General features: G+C 51.5%; 1 protein-coding gene across 1 annotated transcript in view; it reads left to right on the plus strand.

Annotated features, from left to right (window-relative positions):
- Positions 1–24946, plus strand: part of NOL4L (nucleolar protein 4 like) — a 59590-nt gene that overhangs the window by 11688 nt on the left and 22956 nt on the right. Inside the window, exons 2-4 of the mRNA XM_021527390.4 lie at positions 6486–6641; positions 10218–10329; positions 14855–14964. Coding sequence (XP_021383065.1) covers positions 6486–6641; positions 10218–10329; positions 14855–14964 — 378 coding nt within the window. The remainder of the gene's footprint in view (positions 1–6485; positions 6642–10217; positions 10330–14854; positions 14965–24946) is intronic.

Here is a 24946-nt window from a genome sequence, read left to right on the forward strand (position 1 = left end):
TGGCATGAGGGGCAAGAGGAAGAGGGAAGTTCGAGGAATCTAGCTCCTCTTTCTCCTCGCAGCATTAGCAGAGGGAGCCTGCTGTGGTTTAACATATCCCCCGCAAAAGCTGCTTTCATCCTACACCTAAATACCATGAGGAGTGAACTTCCTAAAGCCCTGGAGAAGTCTAAATATAGAAGCCAATCAAGGGCTGACTTCCCAGAGATGAGAAGTACCAAGAACAGTTTCTTGATCAAAAGTTGTAAGAGTCCATATTGAAATAAAACGTCTGTTTTGGTGCTGAAGCCTGTGCAGGAGGAGTAGTTGCAGAGGTGGGCTGTGGGCTGGTGGTGGCCACAGTGCTGGCATAGGTGGACACTGGGGGGCCATGGGCTGCCCAGGGAGATGGACTTGAAGAATTGTGGTGTTCAGAGGAAATTCTTCCCTGTGAGGGTGGCGAGGGCCTGGCACAGGCTGCACAGAGAAGCTGTGACTGCCCCATCCCTGGAAGTGTTCAAGGCCAGGCTGGATGGGACTTGGAGAAATCTGGTCTAGTGGAAGGTGTCCCTGCTCATGGCAGAGGGATTGGAACAAGATGGTTTTTTAATGTCCCTTCTAATCCAAACCATTCTATGTTTCTATGATCTCTGGAGTGCTTGATAGGAAGTCTCTGGTGTCATGGCAGGATTACATTCCATCCTATATGTCACAGTTTCTGACCCCAGTAGGTCCCAATTGCTTTGTCCTGTGCACATCCACTCCCTGGTCCAGCTGAGCATTTTTGTCAGAAGACCAACAATTCCCTTAGAACAAAATAAAACTTGTAGAAAATTAGAAAGACACTTCAAAGAGGAAAGAGCAGCAGAGTGCTCAGATAAAACCCAAACCCCACTTTTCCTCATATCAAAACAGGAATCCTCCTTTGTGCAGCAGAAGGAACCACCCAGGGCTGGAAGAAAGGTCGAGGGATGGGTGAGTGCCACAGGAATGGCACTGCTGCTGGTGTCAGCTGGGGAACCCACGGTCATGCCATGGGGTGACTCCAGTGGGGGCCAGAAGAACTCTGATCCTGACCTGGCTGGGGACAGCGGCTGCGTCCCACAGCCAGCAGCAGCTGGAGCACAGGCGGAGCAAGCGACGTGGCCTGTCTCTGTGTGCAGGGGAGGTGACCTTGAGGGACAGCTCGATACGGCTGGCCCCAAACATCCAGCTCGGCTGTCCCAGGGCTGAGGGTGACAGTGGCCCTTCCAGCCAGCAGCAGGAAATTAGTTTAACGTGCGCCTCTGTACGGGGGTGGGGAGATGCTGTGGTTGGGAGATACAGAAGGGAACACTTTCATGTGGGAAGTGCAAGGAGAGGCGAGGCCAGAGGGTCTGCTCCCGGGCAGAGAGCAGAACACAGCCATTATCAGGCAGGGCTCTGCTGGCAGGAAGCGGCTTTTGACTCACAGGAAGCTGAATTCGGCTGGTATCGGCCCCTCGCGCGAGGGCCGGGGCAGTGTTTTATCTGCTGTTGAGCACAGCAGATGGGGAAGCAGTCGGCACTCCCTCCCATCCCACTCCTGCTCCAGCAGTCCCAGTCTGATGGCCCTCCAGCATAACCCCCTTGGAGAAGGGATGCTTCCCTGCAGAGCTGTGATGTGGGGTAGCTTCCTGGGCCCCAGGAGAACTGCCAGTCCCACTGGAGAAGGCAGATATTGCCCTGCCAGGCAATGCAAGGGCAGAGCCAAGACCCTCCGTGGTGCTGGAGCCCAGAACGGGCAGTTTCCAGTTCTTCTGGCAGTGTCTACCCCAGTCAGTCTCAAGAGGAGCTGGGAGCATGCAGGCTTTGGAGAACTCAGGTTAAATGCTCCCAGGTTCTCCCAAACCCAAGTCCAAGTTGGGGAAGGGCTTGAGAAGTTGGGCAGGGTTGAGAAGTCCTGTGCATGAAACCTGCTGTCATCCCTTAGCCTCCCTAGAGCTGCCTGGGTTGGGAGTCTGGTTTCGCTGGGGTGGTGGCAGCTCACCGGGGCTTGGGGTGGAGGTCACCGTGGGCAGCATGGACTGGATCAGGTGGCAGCTGCTGGCTGTGGATCTGCTGCCCCACAGAAAACAGGGCTAGCTCATCAGTGATACAGTTTGGCTGTAAAAATCTCCCATTCTGGCAGTTTTCACACTAGGCTAGGCTGCTGAGGAATGGCCACAGGGGCTGGTGGAGACACAGCGCAGAGGAAGCTGGGTGGATGGAGGAGGTGGGTCATGGAGATGTGTGGGTGCTGCTGCCAGGCTCCAAGCAGGACCGGGCTGTGTAGGAGCGATGGCAGGGCTGTGTGGGAGTATGGCAGAGCTATGGAGCCATGGCAGGACTGTCGGAGCCACGGCAGGTCTGTGTGGGAGCCACAGCAGGGCCATGTGGGAACAAGGCAGATCCATGTGGGAGCATGGCAGGGCCCTAGGAGCTTTGGGAGGGCTTTGGGAGCCATGGCAGGTCCTTGAGGGAGGCCTGGCAGGTCTGTGTGGGAGCCAGAGCAGGTCCATGTGGGATGGGAGCCTGATGGGGCTGCGGGAGCCATGGCAGGTCCTTGAGGGAGGCCTGGCAGGTCTATGTGGGAGCCATGGCAGCTCCATGTGGGAACATGCCAGGCCCATGGGGGAGCCGTGGCAAGTCCGTGTGGGATGGGAGCCTGACAGGGCTGCGGAAGCCAGGGCAGGTCCGTGTGGGAGCCTGACGGGGCTGCGGGAGCCAGGGCAGGTCCGTGTGGGAGCCTGACAGGGCTGCGGCAGCCAGGACAGGTCCGTGTGGGAGCCGAGCCTGACAGGGCTGCGGGAGCCAGGGCAGGTCCGTGTGGGAGCCTGACGGGGCTGCAGCAGCCAGGGCAGGTCCGTGTGGGATGGGAGCCTGACAGGGCTGCGGGAGCCAGGGCAGGTCCGTGTGGGGGTGTGGCGGGGCTGTGGAAGTGCGGCAGGGCTGCAGTGGGGCTCGACAAGTGAGCAGAGCTCCAGCGGGATGGCGGTGCCCGCGGGTGGTATGAGCCCGCCCCTGCCCGCCCGTCCCAGGCTCGGCGAGGTGCGGGACCGGCCACAGCGGGCCCCGCGGCCGCCGGTGCCTGCCCCGGGCCGGTCCGCGCCGGGCGGGGCGCGGGGGCAGCGGGCGCGGGGCGGCGGCGGCGGGCCCGGGGGAGCGGATTACCGCCGGTTGCCGTGGTTACCCGCTACCTGCCGGCGGGCCCCAGCCCGGCCCGGGCGGGGGGGCTCGCCCGGCCCTGCCTCCCTCCCCGCCGCGGCAGATGTCACCCCGCGCCGCCGCTCGGGGCTGCCCGGCCGCTCCCCGTCCCCTCCCGCCGCACCGCCCCCGTCCCGGGCCGGGCGGGGGCCGAGCGTGCCCGGGGCGGCTGCCGAGAACAAAGGTGCCGGGGCTCCAGCGCCATGGCCGGTCCCTGGGAAGCGCTGCCCGGCCCGCGGCGCACCCGGGACAGCGCTGCCTGAAATGGCTGTCGCCGCCCGGGGCCGGGCACGGGAGGCGACCTCGGCCCGCGGAGGCGGCTCCCGGCAGCGATCCGCCGGTGCTGGAGGTGGCCGGGGCCGGCGGGGTGGAGCAGGGACAGGGGAGGTGCAGGGGCAGCGAGGCCCAGGAGAGTGGTCCTAGGGCAGAGGGTCCCGGGGGTTTTGGTGCTCAGAGATGTGGAACTAGAGGAGGTGGGGAAGACAAAGGACACTGGGGAGGAAAAAGACCTGATGGAGGAGAGGAGCTGAGAGGAGAGAGTGCTCACAGCTCTGGGAAGGTGGGGAGGATGAGAGGAAAAGAGGGGTGAGAATCGTGGGGCACAGTAAACAGAGACAGAGACGGAGAGACTGGGAAGGGGGAGAGACAGACCTGTGCTGGGCAAATATAGGAGAAAGGAGGATGGCTGGAAGGTGGTAGAGGGACTTTTCAGCACCTGAAATGCCATCGGCTTCTAAGCACCTCTGTCAGGGCTGAGCTTTGCTCCTGAAATCTTTTACTCCTTGTGCAGGCAGGTGACTTCTAATAAAGCCCCAACACCAGGACAGGGTAAAAGCATCCCTTCTCCCCATTCTGCTTCCCAACTGAATTTTTATTGCTATTTAAACCTGAGGGGTTTTAAGCCTTTCTGAGATATTATGGGCTCTGACTCATGCCTTGAATACTGGTGAGCAATGCTGGGTGTGGAAGGAGGAACCCGAGGGGCGTGGGCCCCTCGGAGAGGTACTTTACAGCACATGTGTCCTCTTAAATCCTAGGTCAACATTTGGATATATTGCCAGATATAAACCTCCCTAATCCTGGAGGCACTGACTTGATACAGCTTCTTATATCCAGTGGCTTTGATACTGCTTGCATCTCACCTGCTTCCCAAAGCTAAATAATCATCACGGGGAGAGCAGTCACAAGGCTAAGGAGGGGATGGAGGATCGCTGCAGGGAGTGGGATGCTGAGGAGGCAGCTCCGGCATCCGGCATCCAGCCGGGGTGGAGAGGAGAGCGCTGCTGGGTTTGTAGGGAGGCTGTAGCAATGCCCAGACCCTGAGGTTACCTTCACTGCATTTTTTCTGAAACCAGGGAGGAAACAGGGACTTGCTGGCTGTGCAGGAGGAGGATATTAACTGGTTGGAAACAATGATTTGCATACAGGGTTGGTTACAGCCTTAATTTTGAGGGCTCTGCTTGTTAGATCTGACTGTGCTTTTCCCCTGCTGCATTTTCCTTTGTCCTGTTTCTGTAATTATCCTCATTTCAACCCTGCTCTGAGGATTATTGGTCAGTAGGAAGCCTCCTAATGCCCGTTCCTCCTTGGCAGGGGAATACCCATGCCCTCGATTAAACTGAAACTCTCTGAACGGTGACAGAAGAAATTAGATCTATATTCCTCAAAGACACTCCCTGGGGCGAAGTTTCCCGACCCCCACCACGCAGCCCTGCCACCCTGCCCCTTGTGTTCGCTCTCAATATTCTCTTTGTTACAGCCACCTTCAGACCCGGCTTGGGGCTCCCTGGGGAGGGGAGAGGTGGTTTGTGTTGGAAAATCCTCGTGCCCCTGTCCCGGGTGAGCTCAGCGACCGTCCCGCTGCAGCGTGTGCCCAGGACAGGCAGTCTCTGTTCCGAAATTGGGGTGAGGAGCCAACTGTAATAGGCAGTGCTGTACATTAAATGACTGCTCCTCTGAGATGTTGGGCAGCTTCAGCAGAAGGTGGACCCACTAAGTGATTGATTTTTGAGAGGCCCTTCACTGGTGGCTTAAAGAACAGCATTTATTCAATCTATAGACTGTGTAAGATACACAGAGCCCAACCAAGGACAACACAAACGCAGGTCTGGAGACTGGCTGCGCCCTTTGCATGCAGACCCCTGCCCACAAACCCTGCCCACAGCTCCCTGCCAGCTTCTGCCTGCCCTCAGGGATGTGTGAATGCAGGTGAAAAAGGTAGTTTGCAGGTAATTTAGATGTGCAGGTTGCTGCTTAGCAGCCTGGTGGGTACCCACTGGACAACATCCATGCATTCCTTTTGGAAAGCAGCCCTTAAAGGGATGTAATACATATATATCTAGGTACATATAGATATAGACAGATATAATATTTAAATTTTTTTGTCTATGCAAAAATGGCATTTTTTCAAGGAGCAAGCTAAGTGACCTCCCAAAGTCCGTTCTTTTCTCGGTCCCCCCTGCCATTACAATAGCCACTGACCACCTCCCACTAGCCCTTCCTGCCCTGGTGCTTTGTGCCAAGTGCTGATAGCAGCTGCCGGGTCCCAGAGGCTGCCTCCCCTTCCCACAGCATACCCTGCCAGTGTGAGCTGACACCGTTGGTGCCAGTCAGCTCGGAGGAGCACTGCTCCCCACACTTCCCACTCCCATCAGTCTGTCACCACTGTCGTGTGGCAGAATTACTGCCTCCTGCTCTCCAGCACATCCGAACACACAAAGAGCTGTGCTGCTGCTGCCAGCGCTCAGCTGCTCTGCGTCTGTGAGAGGGAGGGAGCCTTGGAAAGGTCAGTGCAGGGAAGGAGGGGATGCTGGCTCCTTCCTTTAGGGGCTGTATCCTGGCATCACAGTGAAACCTTGTCCTGCTGGCTGATCCATGTCCACAGGGACTGCAGCCAGCAGGAGTACCTCACATCTCAGGGCTTCCCAGGATGGTTTAGCACCATGTGCAGGTCTAAAGAGCTTTCCCCCCCCGTTCCCCGCCTAGCAAAACCATCCCACATTACAGAAATTGAATTTCTTGATCAGTTGTGACTCCACTCTGGACTCTTCCCTTGTTTTTATTCCTGGCCCAATTTCATTGCCAGCTTTAGCAGCACGACAGCAGCAGCCGCCACTGTCCTGGCTACAGCAGGATCCTCCCTGAAGCGATGTTTAATTTATCCCCCACATCCCCCATGCCCAAGGCAGCCCGAGGCGGGAGCACAGCCACTCTGCCCCCTCCAACCACGTTAGCCCCGGGCCGATCTCGTCACCCCTGTCACCCATCGCTGACACTAACTCAACTTGCCTGCACTGTTGTAGGGGGCAGATGGACTCTCGGAGCCCGAGGGCATCTCTCTCAAACGCGTGGCTGTGGTGGAAGATTTCTTTGACATCATCTACTCGATGCATGTGGAAAGCTCGTCGGAGCCGGGCAAAGCACCCAAACATGCCGGGCAGAAGAAAACCTACCGAGCGGTGAGAGTCCCCCCCGTGCCCCGGGCAGGGCGGGCACCGGAGCGGAGGGGCTGCGGGAGGGACAGGCCCTCGGCAACGGGGACGACAGGACAGGTAGAAGCAGAGCCACTGGCGGGAGGCAGAGGCGAGGCAGAGCCCAGTGTGCCTGTGCGGGGAGGCGTGAGGAAGGAGGGGTTTAAAGGCAGAGCAGCTGTGCTCGGGGACGGGAATCCGGGCTCCAGCGGCAGCACAGCGCGGCTGCCGGGAGAGGAGAGAGCAGGGGAATCATACAAAGACACTGTGCGTGTCTGAAGGGAAAAGGAAGAGAAATCCTCAGTATTAGTGATGGATGAGAGAATGTTTGTCCGGTCCCTTGCTTGCTGTCAGTCATCTGCCTCCCTGTCTTCCTCAGCCAGAGGGAAATGTCTCTTGTGGGCCTTGAAGGTCAGGAGCAGCCAGACAGGGGGACTGGGGCATGGCCGTGGCCTTTCCCTCCTCTCCTGCCCATCCTGGGTTTCCTCCGTTACAAAATGGAGGCAGGCACCAAGCTAAGGCTTGTCTTGGTTCCTTGGTTCTATGGATGCCAAGAATCAGCTCTATCCACCCTGAAACACCACTCTAGTTAGGTCAGGAATAATTTAGCTTGAAGTGTGCTTCTCCAGGGAGCTTGCTGTTTCTCCTGACTCTGCACAGCTCTTCAATGCAAACGTTTGGGCTCTTCTTTTACAAGAAGAGCTGAATTTACTGTCCAGAACCAAGCTACTCCCTTGAATCCCACAGCCCTAAGGACCAGGTCGCTTGGAGACAGAATTGGCTTGCTGGCAGCTCATCTCTCTGGTGTATACAATGTCACAGAGAGGTCTTTGCAGGCTGCCCTCATCTCCGTGATGATGCCTGAGGTTCTGCACAGCTCAGTGTGCTGCCAGAGTCAGCACAGGGTTGGAGTCTCTCCTGCCTGGCAGTGCTGGTGAGGCAGCCCAGTGCCCTGCAGCCTCCCACACGTGGTGAGAGTCCCCAGGGAGCAGGGCTCTGCACACAGAGCTCATGGCATCGCTCCCTGCCCTGAGCACTGCAGTCCTGCCCCTGTGGCACAGCGCAGGCTGGGGGCTGGGGCACACACTGACCCTCCCTGGCTGGGGGCAAGTGACCTTTCTATGGTCCAGGGGGGGCAGCCCCAGCAGCATGACCACAATTCAAGAACTTTCTGCTCATTTCCCCAGCAGACCACTCCGACCCTTCCCTAATTCCTTCAATTCATCTCTCTGGAGGACTAATCTGTGCCCTGCACAGCCCCAGGGGAGCAGGCTGGATCCGTCTGTTTTCCCAGGCCTGCTCACAGCAGTCAGAGAGCTTCACGCTCCACCCCTCATCTCCCTCTTGAGCTGAGATCATCACATTAGCAGCGTGTATCCCCTCCTGACCTGGCAGGACGCTGCTGGCTGGGCTGCCCAGCCTCACTCCTGCCCTCACTCCTGCCCTTGCTGCCCAGAGTGCCTTTGTTAGCCTGAGCTGGAAGGTGAAATGCTGCAGAGCACATGCCACGCCTGGCACGGGTGCACAAAGGGACGCTGCTGTGTGGCCAGCTGGGAGGCTCCAGGGTTCCCTGCCTCCTTCTCCCTGCTCCCTTTCCCCACCACTTCTGATTAGAGACACTGGAGAGTTTGCCCTTGTCCATGACCTCTGGAGGGAGGCAATCAGAAAGGGAGTTTGGATGGGAGATAACTCATCAAGGAAGCTGTCTGCTCTGCAGAGCATCAAATCAGCTGAGAAATAACAACTGTATCACTAAAATTAGCCGAACATTTGCAGCAGAGACTGTGGGCTTGCTGGAGCCAAAGAGGCAGGGAGACGGCTGAGGTGTCAGGCAGCACGCGGGGACAGTTCCCTGCCTGTGACACCCCACCACGGCTGCCACCAGCAATTTCTAGGCCCCTCATTCCAGCGTTTCTGCGGGAATCCCTTGTGCTTGTGCATCGATAAATATCGCACCGAGGCAAAGACTGAGCTGGCATCCGCTCGGCCACAGCAGAGCTCACTGGGGCTTCAGCTAAATAGGAGGAGAATCCCATGAGGACCAGGCAGTGCAGCCTCCATTTGAGCGCTGGGACGAGGTCCCTGCCTGAACTTTCCACCCATCTGGCATTCTGTGCGTGTGAAAGCCCGGGCTCTGCTGCCGCGCAGTGGAGATGGATGCGGCTCCCTCCCACCGCAGAGCTGGGCACGGCGCTGCCTTAGCCATGATCCAGCAAAGCCTCTGCCCCTGCCCCCCTGCTCTGCTTCTACCCTCTGGGTAGAAAAATGAGTGGAATTTCGGTATTTTTGTATTTAATGTGGACTTCTAGAATTTCGGAATTATTTATCAGCTGTGTCAGGCAGGAGGACGATGCCCACTGGCCAGAGGAGGGGGATCAGGACATCCTGGGCCGTCCTCCCAGCTCAGCCCCATCACCAGCCCTCACCCACGAGGTGTCTGATTGCAGCCCCACTTCCCGTGCTGAGCCCCACTTCTGCCGGGCTCGCAGCCCCGAGGACTGGCACAAACAATTGAATTTCTGTCTGCTTTATGACCCCACTTGTAAGTGCTGTGACCCCTGTGGGGGTCACGGCCCCTGGTTTGGGAACTGCAGTGCTTGGACAAGTCACTCAGACCAAACAGGATGGGTGATTAACCATAGGAGCCAGTCCAAAGTAAGAGGTGGGCTCTCCACCTTTTAATGCCTTCCAATTAAGACCAGATGGCTTCCTGGATGATGTTTTAGGCAAACCACAGGCCACTGCCACTGGGCTGCAGGAGAACCTGGGTGAAGTTTTGTGACTTATGCTACATAGGTCAGACTCCAAGATGTGATGGTCCTTTATGGCCTTAAATAACTTTGTCTACATTAAAATCGACTCATTCCTTCTCCAAATAACCCAGTCTCGATCTTTAGAAATACCGTAAAATTACTGCTGGCAGGAATTAATTGGAATAACAGGGATTGCCGGACACCTTCTGTGGGTGCTTAGGTCTGGATCTAGTGTTTAACTTCAAGCATTCAAGTTTTAAATATTTATCCTTAGCTTTTCCTCATCTGTAAAATATATATCCTACAAAGGTTCAGGAAACTTAATTCATTACTGTTTGGAAAAATGTTTTCAATTCCCTAGATAAAATATGTCACAGATGTGCAAAGTATTATTAACAGTAATTGATTGTCATTGTGGGAAAAAGTGACCTGCCCTTACAGAAGATTAATGGATTCTTCAGGTTAGTGGTGTGATGGTAATTAACAATGCAAACAGAGCTGACGAGGCCTTACTTTCACATTTGATTCTTACACATTCATAGCTTTGCTCTTCCAGACGACTCCAAGAGGGAATGAGTTTCTGGGAAGGCATGGGTATGCAGGGATACCAAAGGTCTGTTCATTTGTGTCTTGGTGCTTCACTGGCACACCAGTTACCCTCCCAAAGAGTTCCCCCACCAAGAGCTGCTCTGGAGGGAGGGATTTAGGGCTGGAGGGGACAACGTGTGGCTACGAGGTGTGCCCTTGGTTCCTATGCTCTCCACCCCATTCTCCCTCTCCCAGGACATACAGCTCTCTGTTGTTTCCTCAGATTGCAGAGACCTATGCTTTCCTCCCGAGAGAAGCTGTGACCAGGTTCCTGATGAGTTGCACTGAATGCCAGAAGAGGATGCATTTCAACTCCAATGGCCTCGAGCCCAAAGGTAAAGGCGAGTGACTTCTGCCAGCAGAGCTGACTCTGCATTTTGCACCAGCACAGTGCCACAACAGCTGCCAGATACTGTCCTGCCCAGGAGATACATCGTAACCTAAGGGTTTTCCTAACCTGGGCTATTTTTCATTTTATAACCAAGCTGAAGGAATTGCTTAAACCTGCTTCTTACAGTTTAGGGAGCAGAAGCAGCCTGGCTTTCTTTCCAGACTTCCCCAGTGCAGCCCAAAACATGGGTCAGAAATACCACAGATATGGCTGCAATCACCCACCATGTGAGGGTGGGAACCTCAATGCCTTAAAAAAAAATAACCTCAGGTTTTTCCCTGGAACTGGTAATTTTGTATTGAAATACACAGAATATGTCTGAATAGCTGAATTTCTGATAAAGAAGCAATTTACACTAAATTAATAGATAAGCACGTGATCCTGAGTTAGATAATGGCAAGTGTTTTGGCAGTCACATTTACACTGTGCCTATGTACACACACAATTAGTGTGGCCACTGAGGTGGTTGACTCATTATAGTTCTTTTGTGGACAGATCCAATCTGCAGCTTCTTAGGTCTAAGAGAGAGCAGGAGTGGGAAGAAGATGGGACTGGGTTCTCTTCTAGAGTAGCTGGTTAAATGTTTATGTGGTTGTTTGCTGAATTACAAACTTGTTTTCATGAATAAGTGCAAAGCAAGTGCAAAGTGATGTTGATTTCAGCCATCAAAATTGCTTCTTTAAAAAAACAAACAAAAAAAAAACCCAAAAACTAAGCAAACTGCAGGGAGTTGGTCTGTTTCAAAAGTGGCAAGGCAAAGTGGCTCATTTGGCAGCTCTTACCAGGAAGAGAAGCAGAATTTAAGGAACAAAAGGTGCAACAATAGAGAATTTCTAGTGTTAAATGCTGATTGCCAACTGTTTACTGCTGGGAGCAGAGCTATGGACATCCCAGAGGTTTTGTGTAAGTGGATTATGTGCCATCTATCCAGAGGTAGTGGCTGAAATGTTTTGTACTCATTATCTTTTTTAAAAACTCTCAAAAACTCTCCCAAATAGCTCTATGTGAATTCTATTAGTTGAAGCTCCATTACCACAGCACTTCCCACTCTGCCAGCTAAGGGCCTGATCGCTCTTTCCGATTACACCCAGAAAATTTTGGCTTTGCTGGGAGCAAACCTGACCTTCACACAGATTGCACCCTTTCCTTCTGTGTGACGTTCTGAGCAGCATCCAGCTCCTGGACAGGAAGGGTCAGGCCAAAAGGGATGTCACTTGTTGGCTTCACCCATACCAGGATATCTTCCTAAATGCCTGGCAGTAGCTGAGCTGCCAGTTCCAGAGCTTAGGATCCTGTTTTAGGAGGCAGCTGATAAAAAGGGTTGTTGTTCCTTCACAGATTCACAGACTGGTTGGGCTTGGAAGGAACTTTGAAGTCAGTCTCACCCCAGCCTCTTGCAGGGACAACTTCCATTAGATCAGGTTGCTCAGAGCCCCATCCAACCTGGTCTTCCTTCAGGGGCTTCCACCCACCCACCATCCCAGCAACACACACCCATCCCAGTTCAGAGGCAGCTCAGGGAACACCTGGGTCTGGAAATCCCTCCCACTGTGGTCCTGGCTGTGGGAAACATGATCAAGGCTGACATCCATCTGTCCTGAACAAATTTAGAAATTAATATCAGATATTGATTATTTTCCTAAAGCTTCTGCATTTAGCAGTTCTCTTAAAAATAAATTAGTCAGGAATACAAAGGATCCCACAGGTAAAAAGTCTTATTTAACCCCCATGAATGAAAGGACAGAAGTGCTTCTCTGCCTGAATAGTACCTAAATAGTGACTAAGTACATGTGAAAATGCATTGAGTAGATTAGATAAGGTTACTTTTCCTGGGGAAGGGTGTCTTATTTCACTAACACTATTCAGGAATTTATCAGGAGCAAATCACCTAAAAAAACCACTGGGGTCATAGAAGAATTCCTGAGGTGTATGCACGTGCATACACACATAGGGGCACATACAGGTAAAGTTTAACTCAGTAAGATGACAACATTTGAGTAATTCCCATCTCTTTTTACTTCTCTTGTCTGTGAAAGAAATCTGAATACATTTAATTTGTGATCACAAAAATCCTTAATTAAACATATCTGACATCAAACCCTGCAGGGCACCCACATAATTCATAAAAGCAAATTGTCTTGCTTGTGGGAAAGTTTGAACGTCACTGGACTTCACTGGGATCTCTTTACAGTGTTATTAAATTAGGAGTAATTCTGGTGGAGTGATAAAAATGTGAAGCTAGGATCAAAACCGTTTCTGCCTCTTCCATCTGTGTGTCCAGCATGTGGGGCATGTGATAGAGATAACTGAAAAATGAGCTAAAGGATTCCAGGAGCTTCCTCTTGTGACCTAGGATGTGAGGATTGTTCCTGTGGAGCCCCCCAGGCCTTTTAAAACAAAGGTTTTCTTTCTTTCCCAGATAACTTAGAAAAAAAAGGGGGGGGGAAAGTGTTTGGTTTCTTGGGCTCAAGCCCTTATGTGGTGCAGTTGCACAAATTCACATTAAATTTATGGCCTCTAATGGGATTGTTCCAAATTTACATCAGAATGGTTTCAGGCAGAATCTAAGCACTAAAAGATCACTTACCTCCCTCTTCCTCCCCATCTGAAGTTGCTGAGCTGCTCCTGGTCAGCTTCATTCATCTCTGCAGTGCTGAGCAGTTTAGTGGGGAATGGCAGGAGAGCAACGTATCATCCTCAGAGATCCCAAACACTCACCTCATCCGTGCCTGTGCTTCAGCAGAGAGCAGCTCGATCCCTGTTACTCTTAGCAAATGCTTTCCCAAACTCTTAGGGACTCAGCCAGCTGGGGAAGGTGGCAAGTTTTGTTCTTGTGGAAAGCTCCCCTTGCACTGGGATTTTAGCATCTTTTCATCACAGCACAGCATCTGTGCACAGCAAAATAAAGGTTTTGGGTGTTATAGAGACATATAAGTGCTCCTAATCTGTAGGTCAAAGCGTGACAGAGACTGCTGACATACAGCTATGAGAAAAGATGGAGGAATCAGTTTACAAGATTCCTAAAAGCTCTGGACATTCATATTTGGGCAAGTTGGTGGCTTGAATGGCACTAGCTTTCTCTGCACCCACAGGCAGGAATGCTCTATCTGGCCAGGAATGGACTAGATGAACCTGAGAAAAAAGCATTGTATTTCCATGGGCCCAGTCAATGTCGTGATAGAGAAGATTGGCAAAGACCTTTGTGATGTTTAAGTCAATTACAGGCAGTTTTGGGGCCACGTAATTTCTCAATCAGGCATGATAGATGTGTTTCCAGAGGTGTGGAGCATCTTCAGGTCTGCTGCGTTCCAACAGGATTTTTTTACACTCAGCATTTCTGAGTAGCAGGCCCATTAAGACTGGGTTGATGGCTTTTCTGAGGTGCTGTAAAACATGTTGTGAAGGCTGTTTTTCAAGGGGCTCTGTCACACATGCCTGTGAAACCAGTGACCCCAGAAAATTCAAGCCAGCAAGGGAGATGCAGAACCAGGAATGGAAACCTCCCACCATAAGTTCACCTTTAGCTCCTGGGAATCTTTCTTCCCCCATTGCTGCTTAAGGTCCCTGTCCAGTTGGTACCACACATCCCTTCAACATGAGCTGGAAGGCTGGATTAATTATCCAGATTTGCATCTGCCTGTGCTGAGGGCAAAGAAATCTTACTTGTAGCCATCGGCCATACCTGTGGACAAAGGCAGCTTTTCTCCTGGACAAACCCACTGTGCGAGCCTGCAAATTCAGTGTTGGAACAGATCATTCCAGCATCCTTCATGTTCTGTGTCCTGCAGGATCCATAGTGGTGGTGGCAGAGCCAAAATATCTTTGAGAATTCAGAGAAATCACTAAGAATTTGCTTTGTGGACTCGACCTGGCCAGACAGAGTGATTTGCAGGAGCATCCAAACCTGGAGCCATCTCTAGAGTTCAATGTGATGCAGCCAGAGGAATCAACAGGAACAATTTAAATTAAAGATCTCTAAAATTAAGTTTGTGTTTTAATGAGGATGTTAAAAATAAGCTTCATCACCAGATAGAGATACTTAATACGTTGCCTTAATGTTAACTCCTACCTGAGGGAATCCCAGCAAAATTGGCAAGACTTTGCAATGCTGAAGCAAGCTGCAAATAGATCCTTGTTCATCACCCCCTGCATAAATCCCATGTGCTTGGAAGTACTTCTGAGGCTTCAGCAAGACTCAATTTCTTTCTCAAATTTGGGGGACACTGACAAATTATACATTATGTGTCATTTTTTTCACAGATGACAGCAATGCTTTTTTTTCTTTCTTTATTTTTTTTTCCCCAAGACAACATCTGTTCTGTAATTATGTTCTTGGTGGGGTCATGTTCTTAGAGGAGCCTTCTCTCAGCAGGTGGCTTTTGCCAGGGATTTGAAGTTCTGAATGCCCCTGAGTTACAACATTACCTGCAGGTCCCTCATCTAAATAAAGCTTTTCCTCTGTTCTTCAGAGAGCGAGCCACCTTCCTCCTTGGTTTCTGGGATCATTGACTACAACATGCCCCTCACCTCAACCTACCTGAAGCAGATGAAGCTGCGGGTGATGAATTCCCAGGAGCAGGTGAGTGACGTGCTGGGATCTGCCTGTGCCGAGGGGCTGAACAGAGAATGGGGAGGGGCACTTTGATTCCGGGAGGATGTTTTTGGGAGTGGCTGGTTTGTCGGAGCTGGTCAGGCTCTAATCAAGCACAGCAAGTTGGGAGGCAGTGTATCCTGGATCTCCTGGAAGCTGAGCTGCTTCAGAGTTGTGCCAGCAGAGAGAGACAGAGATGGGGTTGGTTAAGTTATTCCTTGTAAAAGTCTGCTTGCTCTTTAGACATAGAGCACTTCTAAGAAATTGTTTTAAAAATATATATGGCAAGTTGTAATTTGTTTATCTCCCACTGATGTCTGGGAGCTTTAGCAGACGGGGTCTGCTAAAGACCTGGCTTTGGTTCCTCTGGGGCTCTCTTAAACTGCTCAGCAACTTGAGGGGGTTCAGCTGCAGCCGCTCCGCTCCCATGTCAAAGTGGGACACGGCTCTGTTGTTTGGTGACAGTGTTAAGCCACTGGATTTTGCTTTGGGGATGTATGGGGCACCCTGCCACAGGATTTTACCCAGGCTGTGCAATTTTCTGAAGTTCTGCAGCTGCAGAATTAGCTATGGGAACCTCTGTGCACCATGGAAACAGTCTATAAAAAGAAAACTATGTTTTACTTGCTCCCCACAATCTGCACTGGAAGCCAGTGCTGGAATTTCTTTCCAGCACACTGAAACCTGAACTTGATTTCACACATTGCTGCCAGTGGCAAGATGTGACAGCGTTTGCATGGTGCTGTGGTGGAAAACATTGCTGGGAGCCTGAGCACCCAATGGGGGCTTTTATCCAGCAGCTTCCTAAAGCGTCACTGCCAGGGTGTAAAGTGCCAAGTGTGGGTTTGCTGGAGGGATACCGAGCTCCTCAGTCACTTCTGTTGTGAAACCTTGTCACTGGAGGACAAAATGGCATCTGGTGGGAAGCACTCCTGCATCTCAGAGCTTTTTCCTTTGCACTTGTTTGACACTTGAGTGACTTTCAGGATTTGTTTCAGATTTTGAAAGGTTAAAGGCTGATGTGCCAGGTTTTGTGCTCATGATGGGTTAGGCAGTAGAACTGAGGACAATTTGGAGGACAGCTGGGCTGGACTGGACTGGGCTGAACTGAGCTGTGCACATGGAGTGGATGGATGTACCCCTTTGTGGCACCTGATTGCTGGTTTGGGACCACTTCTGGATAAATAGGCCAACATGTTCCAACCACCTTTGGGTCGTGCACTGTTTGCTGGGACTTGGTGCAGCTGCTGGCAGAGTGGCATTGCTGTGGCAGACCCTGCAATCCTTTTCTCCACCAAGGTCAAGGACTCAGGGCCATGAAAGCTGGCTGTGCTTTTCAGCACTCGAGGTGGTTGCTTCAAGATAAGTTTGCTGCATACAGAGGACCGAGTGGTTTGTATAAATGACTTGTAGCCATTTATGCATTTTCAACCAGTTCCTCTTGGCTCTGAAGCTGCTTAAGGGAAGTGTGCTACAAAGCTTCATTAAACTCTTGCATCCAGTTTATACAGGTAGCAAACTGACCTAGCAGTTTGATCTTACTCCCAGGATAGCAAACCACCCAGTAGCTGGGAGGCTTCAGGGTGGATCTTGAGTTTCTGAGCTGCCTGGTTAGGGATGCTTGTTTTGAGAACTTTGGTTGGTAATTTAGAGTTCATACCCTGAATTTTGGTGCAGCAGTTTGTACTGGAACTGTCACTAGATCGATATAACGTGCTGGTAACATGAATACTCCTGAAGCTTGCAGAGATTGGAATAGAAGCATATGTCATGTGGGAACAAAAAGGGACCAGCTGAGGCAACCAGCAGTTGTTGGTTTAGATCATAAATCAAATTATTTGATGTTATTCCCTGCCTCTAAAGTTTTCCTTCTCCTGTGCTCCTGTCGTTACACTGCAACACAGCTTTCAAAGCTTTTCAAGCCGTAGCAGCCAAGGGAAAAACCTGTTTGGAAGAAGTAAAAATTGCTGTTCACTGTGTTACTGAAACTGATTCCTGAGAGCAAAGTAAAAACGGATCAGTCCTATTGCTCAGACTTCTGAAGCGTTGAAATTTTCCATCATGACAAAAGTCTGGAGAGGATTCAGATGGTTGGACCTGCTGGAGAAAATCCAGCAGGATTTGAGTGCAGTCCCTTCTGGCATGGGACATTCCCTGGCTTCCTCTGGGGAATCAGTAGAATTTTTTAGGTTGAAAACATCTTCAGGATCATTGAGTCCAACCATTCCCCCAGCATGGCCAAGCCCACCACTAAACCATGTCCCCAGGTGCCACATTGACATGGCTTAAATCCCTCCAGGGATAGTGGGCAGCCTGTTCCAGGGCTGGACAACCCCTTTGGTGAATAAATTCTCCCTGATTCAACCTAAACCTCCCCTGGTGTAACTTGAGTGAAAACTCCTGAGGCAGCTGTGGCTGGTCCTGGAGCTGCTAATGCTGAGGCTACCTGAAGATAATACGTGTAATAATGCAAATAAGTGGGGTCAGATCCCTCCACAAGCATTCCCTGCTGATTTTATTCTTCATACTTTGCACTGGAAAGAAGATAGTGCCATTCTTTTTTCCTTGAGGAGCCTGGCAGTCTGTGTGGAGCATGGTCTGTGGAACAGGGGCTGTGTGACACAGGCTGCTGCTGTCCTTTCCCCAGGGTTAGGATTAAGGTTGCACAGCTCAGGTGTTGCAGCTTTTGGAGTTCCAGGTGTTTGCCAACTGAAGGAGCCCTCTAAAGACAGTAGAAATAATTCTGACTTTTATGCAAATGCAAAACAGGCAGAAAATTCAACGTGCTTTTAAAATTTTTGCTCTACACAGATATCCCCTGCAAGGGTTTTATCTGCCAGCATACCCAGGCTGCTCTTGCTGAGCGCTGCCATTGTGCCACTTTGCTGCCTTCCTCTCACGAACATTTGATGGTGTTAATAGAAATAAATTAAGCAATGGACTCGTGTTTCCCTTGGCTTTGGCCAAAAGCAATTATTTGTATGCAACAGCAACAGGAGAAACTCACTTCACTTGGGGTAACAATGAGTGAATTTATGCCAAAGGGGCCTTTTAACTTCATTATTCAGGGAGGAAAAAAAAGTACGTGTACGTGTAATCTATTAGTGCTGCTAAGCACATCAGTGTTAGGGCACCAGTGTCTCCAGATGGAAGCACAGGCAGAAGAACCTTAAAAAAAGCATTTTATCCCTACTTAGGGACAAAAAACTGTCAGAAGAGAAGCTCTTTATGTGGTTGCTCACAAAATGTAGAGTCCCCACAGAATATATTTCTATATATATCTTTTTGGAGTCAAAACATCTGTTCTGGGATAGTGGAAAACATCAGAGGCCCGTGTTGCTTATACGGGGTTCAGTAGGACATGCAGGTTCTTCTGGGGTGGCAATCTTCCTTTATCCCCATTTTTTTTACCAGTTCTCACATGTGTGAAAAATCAGACCCCTTACCCTTTCCAAAGTGCTGAATTAGCCCCATTTCATGGTATCTTCCAAGGCATTAAAGAATCTCTGAACTCCTGACCTTCCCAATCTAGCAACAAAAAGGAATTAATAGAAGATATTTGATATTTATCTATAATGATCCTTCCACCTCATTTTCAAATACTAAATATTAGCATTTTAAAATGATTGGTTATTCTATTGCAGCCATTTTTCAGACAGTCTTTTCTGTGTTACTCAACCTCAGCCTTGGATTTAATTTTTATGCTGCTGTTGGGCAGGGTTTCCACTGGTGACGGGAGGAATAGAAAGATTTTAAGAAGACAAATCCAGCACTGAAATGCCAGGCTCTCTCTCTCTGCTCCAGAGTTGTTGCTGCTACCTTGGCAGGAACAGTCCAGGGCCGAGTAACCAGGTTTAAATGATACAGAAATGTTTTCAAAGATTGCTTCAATGGCTGCTGGCAGAAGGTCACACAATCAGTGAATGGCAGGAGCTGCTCTTGGATGGAAAATAAGAAGAGTGTTTTCCTTGTTGCTATGGCTTTGCTGCACTGACTTGTGTTTGAGAGGGACAGAGCCTTGTCCTGCATCATCACACATCCCATCCATCCAGTAATTTCCCTGTAAGCCTGGAGTGTGTGATGGTGCGTGGATCTGAGGTGGTTTTCAGAGCACTATTTCAAGCAATGTTTTAGCTCAGATAGATGGATAATCCTGGAATGGGGGTGCAGGGGCTTAAATCCCACCGATGTGCATGGAGTTGGTCTTGTCTGGTGCTGGTGAGGATCAAGCCTCTGCAGGATTTGAGAGCTCACAGACCCTCATGGCAAGAGGCTGGTTGGCAATGTGAATTCCTCCTCCTTTTTCTCTGGCCTACCCATTACTGTGCTTGCTCACTTCAGTGTCTCAGAGGCTCTGAGAGCAACTAAGATGCATCTTCCCCTGGCAGCTCACTCGCTTCCTTCTGCTTTGGAGCCATCTCCAGCCAGTCCTGGGGGTGCAGGAGGCAGGGAGAGGAGCCTGCAGCTGCAGAGGAAGGCACACTAGGCTTTTACTTTCAGTCTGGAAGTTCAGTAGTGAGATTGCAGGCATTGCATTCTATATAGTCCAGGAGCAAATTTGGCAGAGCTGGCAGCTGCTGGACAAGCCCTGTGACCTGGATTTAGCTGAGTGTTTCATGAAAGTATCCTGAAGAAACGCTGTGTGTGTTCACAGAGGTGAGGAAGGCAAAAGCCGGCAGTACTTGAAAGGAAGTGGGATGATGCGTTTGCATCACATGAGGATGATAAGGTACTTCCCAGACCATTAAAGAGGGTGTTAAATCTCTAGATCAACTTGACTTGAGCTCTAGATAGCTCTCATTCAAGAGGCTTTGTATGGTTTGGGAAGATGTTTGTTTCCTGCTGCTGATTTTGAAGTTAATTTTTGAGCACTAGAGAAGTTCCCTAAACGCACCCTTAGGCACAGAAGGGACCGCCGGCCGCAGGCACCGGGAGACACCGAGTTAGGAGCAGATTGATTCGCTCGCTGCTGGCTGCGCAGCCCTCTAGTGGGGACAGAGCTGCTGCCGCCGGGAGCCGGCTTTGCCTGGGAAACTTCGGATCTGCTCTTAACGACAGAGTTAGTCCAGGCAAAGCCAGGTCCAGCTGTCACACCAGTGTTCTTTACTGGCAAAGATGCTTTAGCAACACTTTCATCCTTGGCCTAAAGGCTCATGAGACGCAGGAGGTCAGATGACCGATCCATTTAGCCTGGTTTCACCCTGGTGTGAATGGGTGGCTTTCAGTGAAGGGCAACTTATTTTTTTTTTTTTTACTGGGAATTAACTCTGGCATTCCCAGCTAGTAAAAACTCGTCAGCTTTTATTTCCCGCTGTGTGGATCTGTCAGTACTGTTCCCAGTGCTCCAGGTGAGCTCGGTGTTTGTTCAGTGTGACGTGTCCTGTGAGCAAACAGAGTGAGACCGACGTGGGCTGGCTGGGGTCAGTCCTGCCACTGTAGCTCTTGTCTCCAGTGAGAAGTGATGCCAAGGCTCTGACTTTTTGCTGTTTTGGGCCTAATCATGCTGTTTTCTATAAGAAAGGAGGTGGCATTGCCTGTTTCTAGTGGTGCTGGGCACAGTTCACCCCGCTGAAGTACTCAGGTGAATTTTAGTTACTCTATGTGACAGCTCCAGTCTGTTCTCATGCGCCAGGGGTCCCTTCCCCACTCTCTCTTCACTTCCCTATGGTGTTGTGTAGCTCAGATAAGGTCCTGGAGAACTGGCTGGTGGATGTTTAGACGTTTCTCTGGCTCTTGGTGGGGCTATGGTTGTCACACAGCTCCATCCATGGAAAATTAAATTGGGATTGATTACTCTCCACCACACACACCTATCCTGGTGCCTGTTATTTGGTATCAGAAGCCTGCTGCAGCCAAGCTGCATGAGCTTGTTTCTGGGAACACTGAATAAGCAGGACCAGAAGCCACACTACCTCTCTTTAATTCCTCATTTGTCCCAGTACATTCCCTGTTTGGCATGGAGCGCTGCTGCCCATTCCCTTGTGTGCTAACCAGCATCAAAGGCAGCTGTTCCCAGAAGAACTGTAAACAAGGTTTTGGTTCAGGGTCTATAAAGTGGGGCTGGGAAATATTTCCAGGGGAAAAAGTAAAGATGTCAGTCTCAGAGTGAGGAAAATGCTATTGCAACATCCATGGAGTGGTCTCATGGATCCAGTTGGATCTGTCCTGTTCCTGTGGAAAGCTGTGCAAGGTGGGCTGTTCTGCATCATCTCAAAGCTCAGGTGCTGATGTGCTGTACACTGACTTTGATCAAGTCACACAAATGGCTGTTTCTTAATTGCCTTCTCCCTTTAAAAAGGGGATAATACCTTAGAGAGACTTCTGAGGTCTTGCTCACTAATAAAGCTCTTCAAGAGCTTGGATGACAACTACTTTGAGAGTGCAAACTGTTATTAATGATTTCCGTTATTACAGAAGATGCAGCTGTGTGGTTCAGCTTTTTAACCTTGAATTGTGTGCTTGCTTTTGTTTCTACTGCTGTTCAACCTGCGCAGGCAGGTTTGCACCTTCTCTGCTTGCACACACCCCTCACACCCACACCAGGAGTTGTGTGTGCACAGAAGGAGCTGAGGAGTCAGTTTTACTCACAAGGATGGATTCTGAATCGTGTGCAGTGCTTGAGAATGACCAAAACTGGGTTTAGTGTGGGTTCTGTGTATGGTTACTCAATTCTGATTTGGGGGACCAAGAGATAAGCTGTGAGGGCTGTCCTCAGAGTAGTGCAGACATCACTACTGGGGCTGTGGGTTTGGGCAGTGGAAAGGAATGTTAGGGGATATTTGGCTGTCAGGGATCCATCCCATCAAACACCCATTCCCTGTACTCCAAAACAAAACTCTATCCAAAGAAACAACTTCTTTCTTGCTCCTGTATTTGGCAGTGACTGGTGTACCCTGTGAAGTACAGAGCTGTATTTCCTTTCCTTCTCTTGGTCTTGGCTCCTGGAAGGGAAAAACCCCTTTTATTCATGCCCATGCCAGATGCTAACTACTGCTGCTTCTAAGGAAGGAGTGATGAGGATGAAGGGGGAATACAGCCCTTAGCCCACAAGGAACGTGGTCTATAATGAATGTCCCAAATCTTTATGCTCTGTTTTTTTCCCTGACTCTGTTCTGGGTGGCAGATAAAGCACTTTTTGGATAAAAACTGTGTCTACCCCTCATGCCATGCCCTCCTTCAGTCCCTGCTGCCCATTTCCTTCCTGGCCTTGCCCCCGAGAAAATCGCATTTCACTGCTTATTCCTCAGCAGGGTTTGATGGTCACGGAGGACCCAATGCAGGAGGTCCCGTTTGTTATTTAACCTACTTTTCAGAGGCACAAGAACATCAAGTGACTCGCACAAGGTCGTCCATGAGTCAGTGACTCCTCTGGCGTGATGGCCAGAGCCTGCACTCCCTGCTCCCACCACTAGATCCCTGTGCCCACAATCCATAGCACCACAACCATTCAATTAAGCTCCTGCAGCGCCTTAAATGTCGTGTATTCCTGGGTTTGACAGCAGTCCTGGCATTCTTGTGGAGCCTTGCCTTAGGAAATGACAACAGATGAGGTCAGGTCATTGTTAGTGATGCCCTTGGAAGCATCACTGCCTGGTGCTCAGGCAGGCTCTGTGGTGTGGGTGCTGTCACAGTGGGGACATGGCTCTTCCCAGGACCTGCAGCTCAGCTCTGGTGGCATCCAGCAGGACCCTGCTGGACCAATACAGTCAGACAGGGAGCCCCAAGCTCTCTGCATGGGCAGATCTGTGTCCATGTTAGAGGGCTGGCAGGTACCAGAGGTAATGAACACATTGTGAAGAGAGAGAGAAGGAAGTGACTTATAAATAATATATTTGATGTATATTATATATATGATATAGTAACAGGAGCACTGGTTTGTTATGGTGTGCGTTTTTTTTAATGTGTAGTCTCGTAAGGCACTTACCCCTGTTCCTGACAACTCGATAAATTACTATTACCAATTCTATATCTAATTGCCAGTTATTTCCCCCTAGACAACTTGAATCCGAAAAATACCCACTAGAAAGGCACTTGGTGGGCTGTTTCCCAGAGCCTCCCAGGCTGTTTCTGGAGGCAGCCCCTCTTCCGCTGGTGAGCCCCACTTCTGCCAGCCTCATGACCCCGTGTGCTGGCACAAACAATTGCATTTCTGTCGGGCTCATGACCCCACTTGTAACAGCAGTGACCCCCCTTGGGGTCAGGACCCCTCTCCTGTGCAGGGAACAGCTCCTGCCCAGCAGCTCCTGCTGAATGGCTCTTCCTCCCTCACTCACTGTGTGGACCCGGCTGTTCCACACTAAGTTTGTCGATGTGAAATTTAGGTTAATCCATTTCCAAAGTGGATTAAGCTAACCCACACAAAGGCACTTAGTATAAAATAAGAGTGTCCACATGGTGAGGCAGCACGGAATAGTGACTGTGCTTCAAACTCGCATCCTGGCCTCTGCAAGCTCACCAAATGGAGGGACAGGCACTTCAGTCCCAGGGGATGTGCTCCCTCAAATGGCTTTAAGCCGGTCTAGCTTGAAGCCAAAGGAAGTGCAAGGAGTAAACAAAGCCCAGCAATGGGAAGGGGTTAAAGCCCGCTCTGCTGAGGTTCTCAGCAAGGCTCCTGTTCACCTTAAATGGTCAGGATTTTATTTTAGCTTCAGGGAGGAGCAGCAGCCATGGAGCTGGGAGTGCAGAGAAGTCCCTGTGGCTGGGGGTTCACAGCCCGCTGGCCTCCCAGGCATTCACCTCCTGAGGAAGGCCCCCAGGGCTTCCGTACTTGCATTTCAGCCTTTGGCTCCAGGATCAGACTGGAGATGGAAATGTAGTAGTGAGTGATGCCCATTTTCACCTCTAGCCTCAGATCTTCCTGAGCCACCCTCTTCCCTTGCCTCTTCGCTGGCAGTGAGGTGGTTAACACTGGAACAGATAACATCATAATTGGACATCTCACTAACAAGCCATAAACCCAAACCTGGCAGTTCAATCCTGGCTCTGGCACCATTTCTGGTACCATGCTATTGTAGGCTCAACACTGAACTGCTACACTTCGTTTACTTCATAAACCATTTTCTTTGTAACCATTAAATAGTGAAACATGAGGTGTGCTGGGGAGGGGGATGCTGCAGTGCTGGCGCCCATCACTGTCGTGGGGATCACCATCCCATCATGGTGATCCCCAACTAAGATAGAGGTCATTGACCCACTGCCCTCGAAGCCCAGCCTGGGAGCGTGTACCAGCCTGGGGGATGCCGGGACCCCCAGTGCTGCTCTGCCAGAGCTGGGCTGCAGCATCCCCATCCTCCCGGGGATCTGGCAGCCGGTGCCCTGCCCAGAGCTGTGCTGGGCAAGCCGCTGTTTTCCCAACAGCCCTGCTCCAGCGTTCGGAGGCTGCGATGGTGGGTGATAGTGCTGCCGGCAGCGCGGGGTCCTTCTGCTCCCGCGGAGCGAGGGAGAATCCTCGGGAACAAAAGGATTCGGCACCGCGGCACCCACCGCGCAGGGAAGGGGCTGCGGGACCCACCGCGCCCGGGGCTCGCTGCAGGGGCTCCGCACTTACACCCGCGCACGGGCGGACCCGGGGACGGAGCTCTCGGGGCCGCACCGAGCCGGGCGGGCAGAGGGTCCCCGGGACGGACCGTGACGGGCGGCAGCCCCCGGTGTTGTGCCGAGCGGAGGGTCCCCGGATCGGCTGCAGCCCCCCGGGCCGTGCGGAGCGGAGGATGCCCGGGCGGGTAGCGGCCCTCCTGGCCGATCCGTACGGTGCCCCGGCCGCGCATTCTCGCGCTCTCCAGCAGGCTCCCGGCCCTGGACATTGTCTCCTCCCGGGGAAGGGCCCTCCTGGCCCTCCACAATGTGCTCTTCCAGGCGCGGCTCCGCGCCCCCCGCCGCGCCCGGCCCGGTGCGCCCGCCCCCCGCGGCCCCGCTCCCCTTCCCCCGCCGCCCCCGCCCCCTCCGCCCGCGGCCGGGCCCCGCTCGCCCC

This window comes from Lonchura striata, chromosome 20 (assembly GCF_050655825.1).
Source record: "Lonchura striata isolate lonStrDom1 chromosome 20, ASM5065582v1, whole genome shotgun sequence".
Lineage (NCBI taxonomy): Eukaryota > Metazoa > Chordata > Aves > Passeriformes > Estrildidae > Lonchura > Lonchura striata.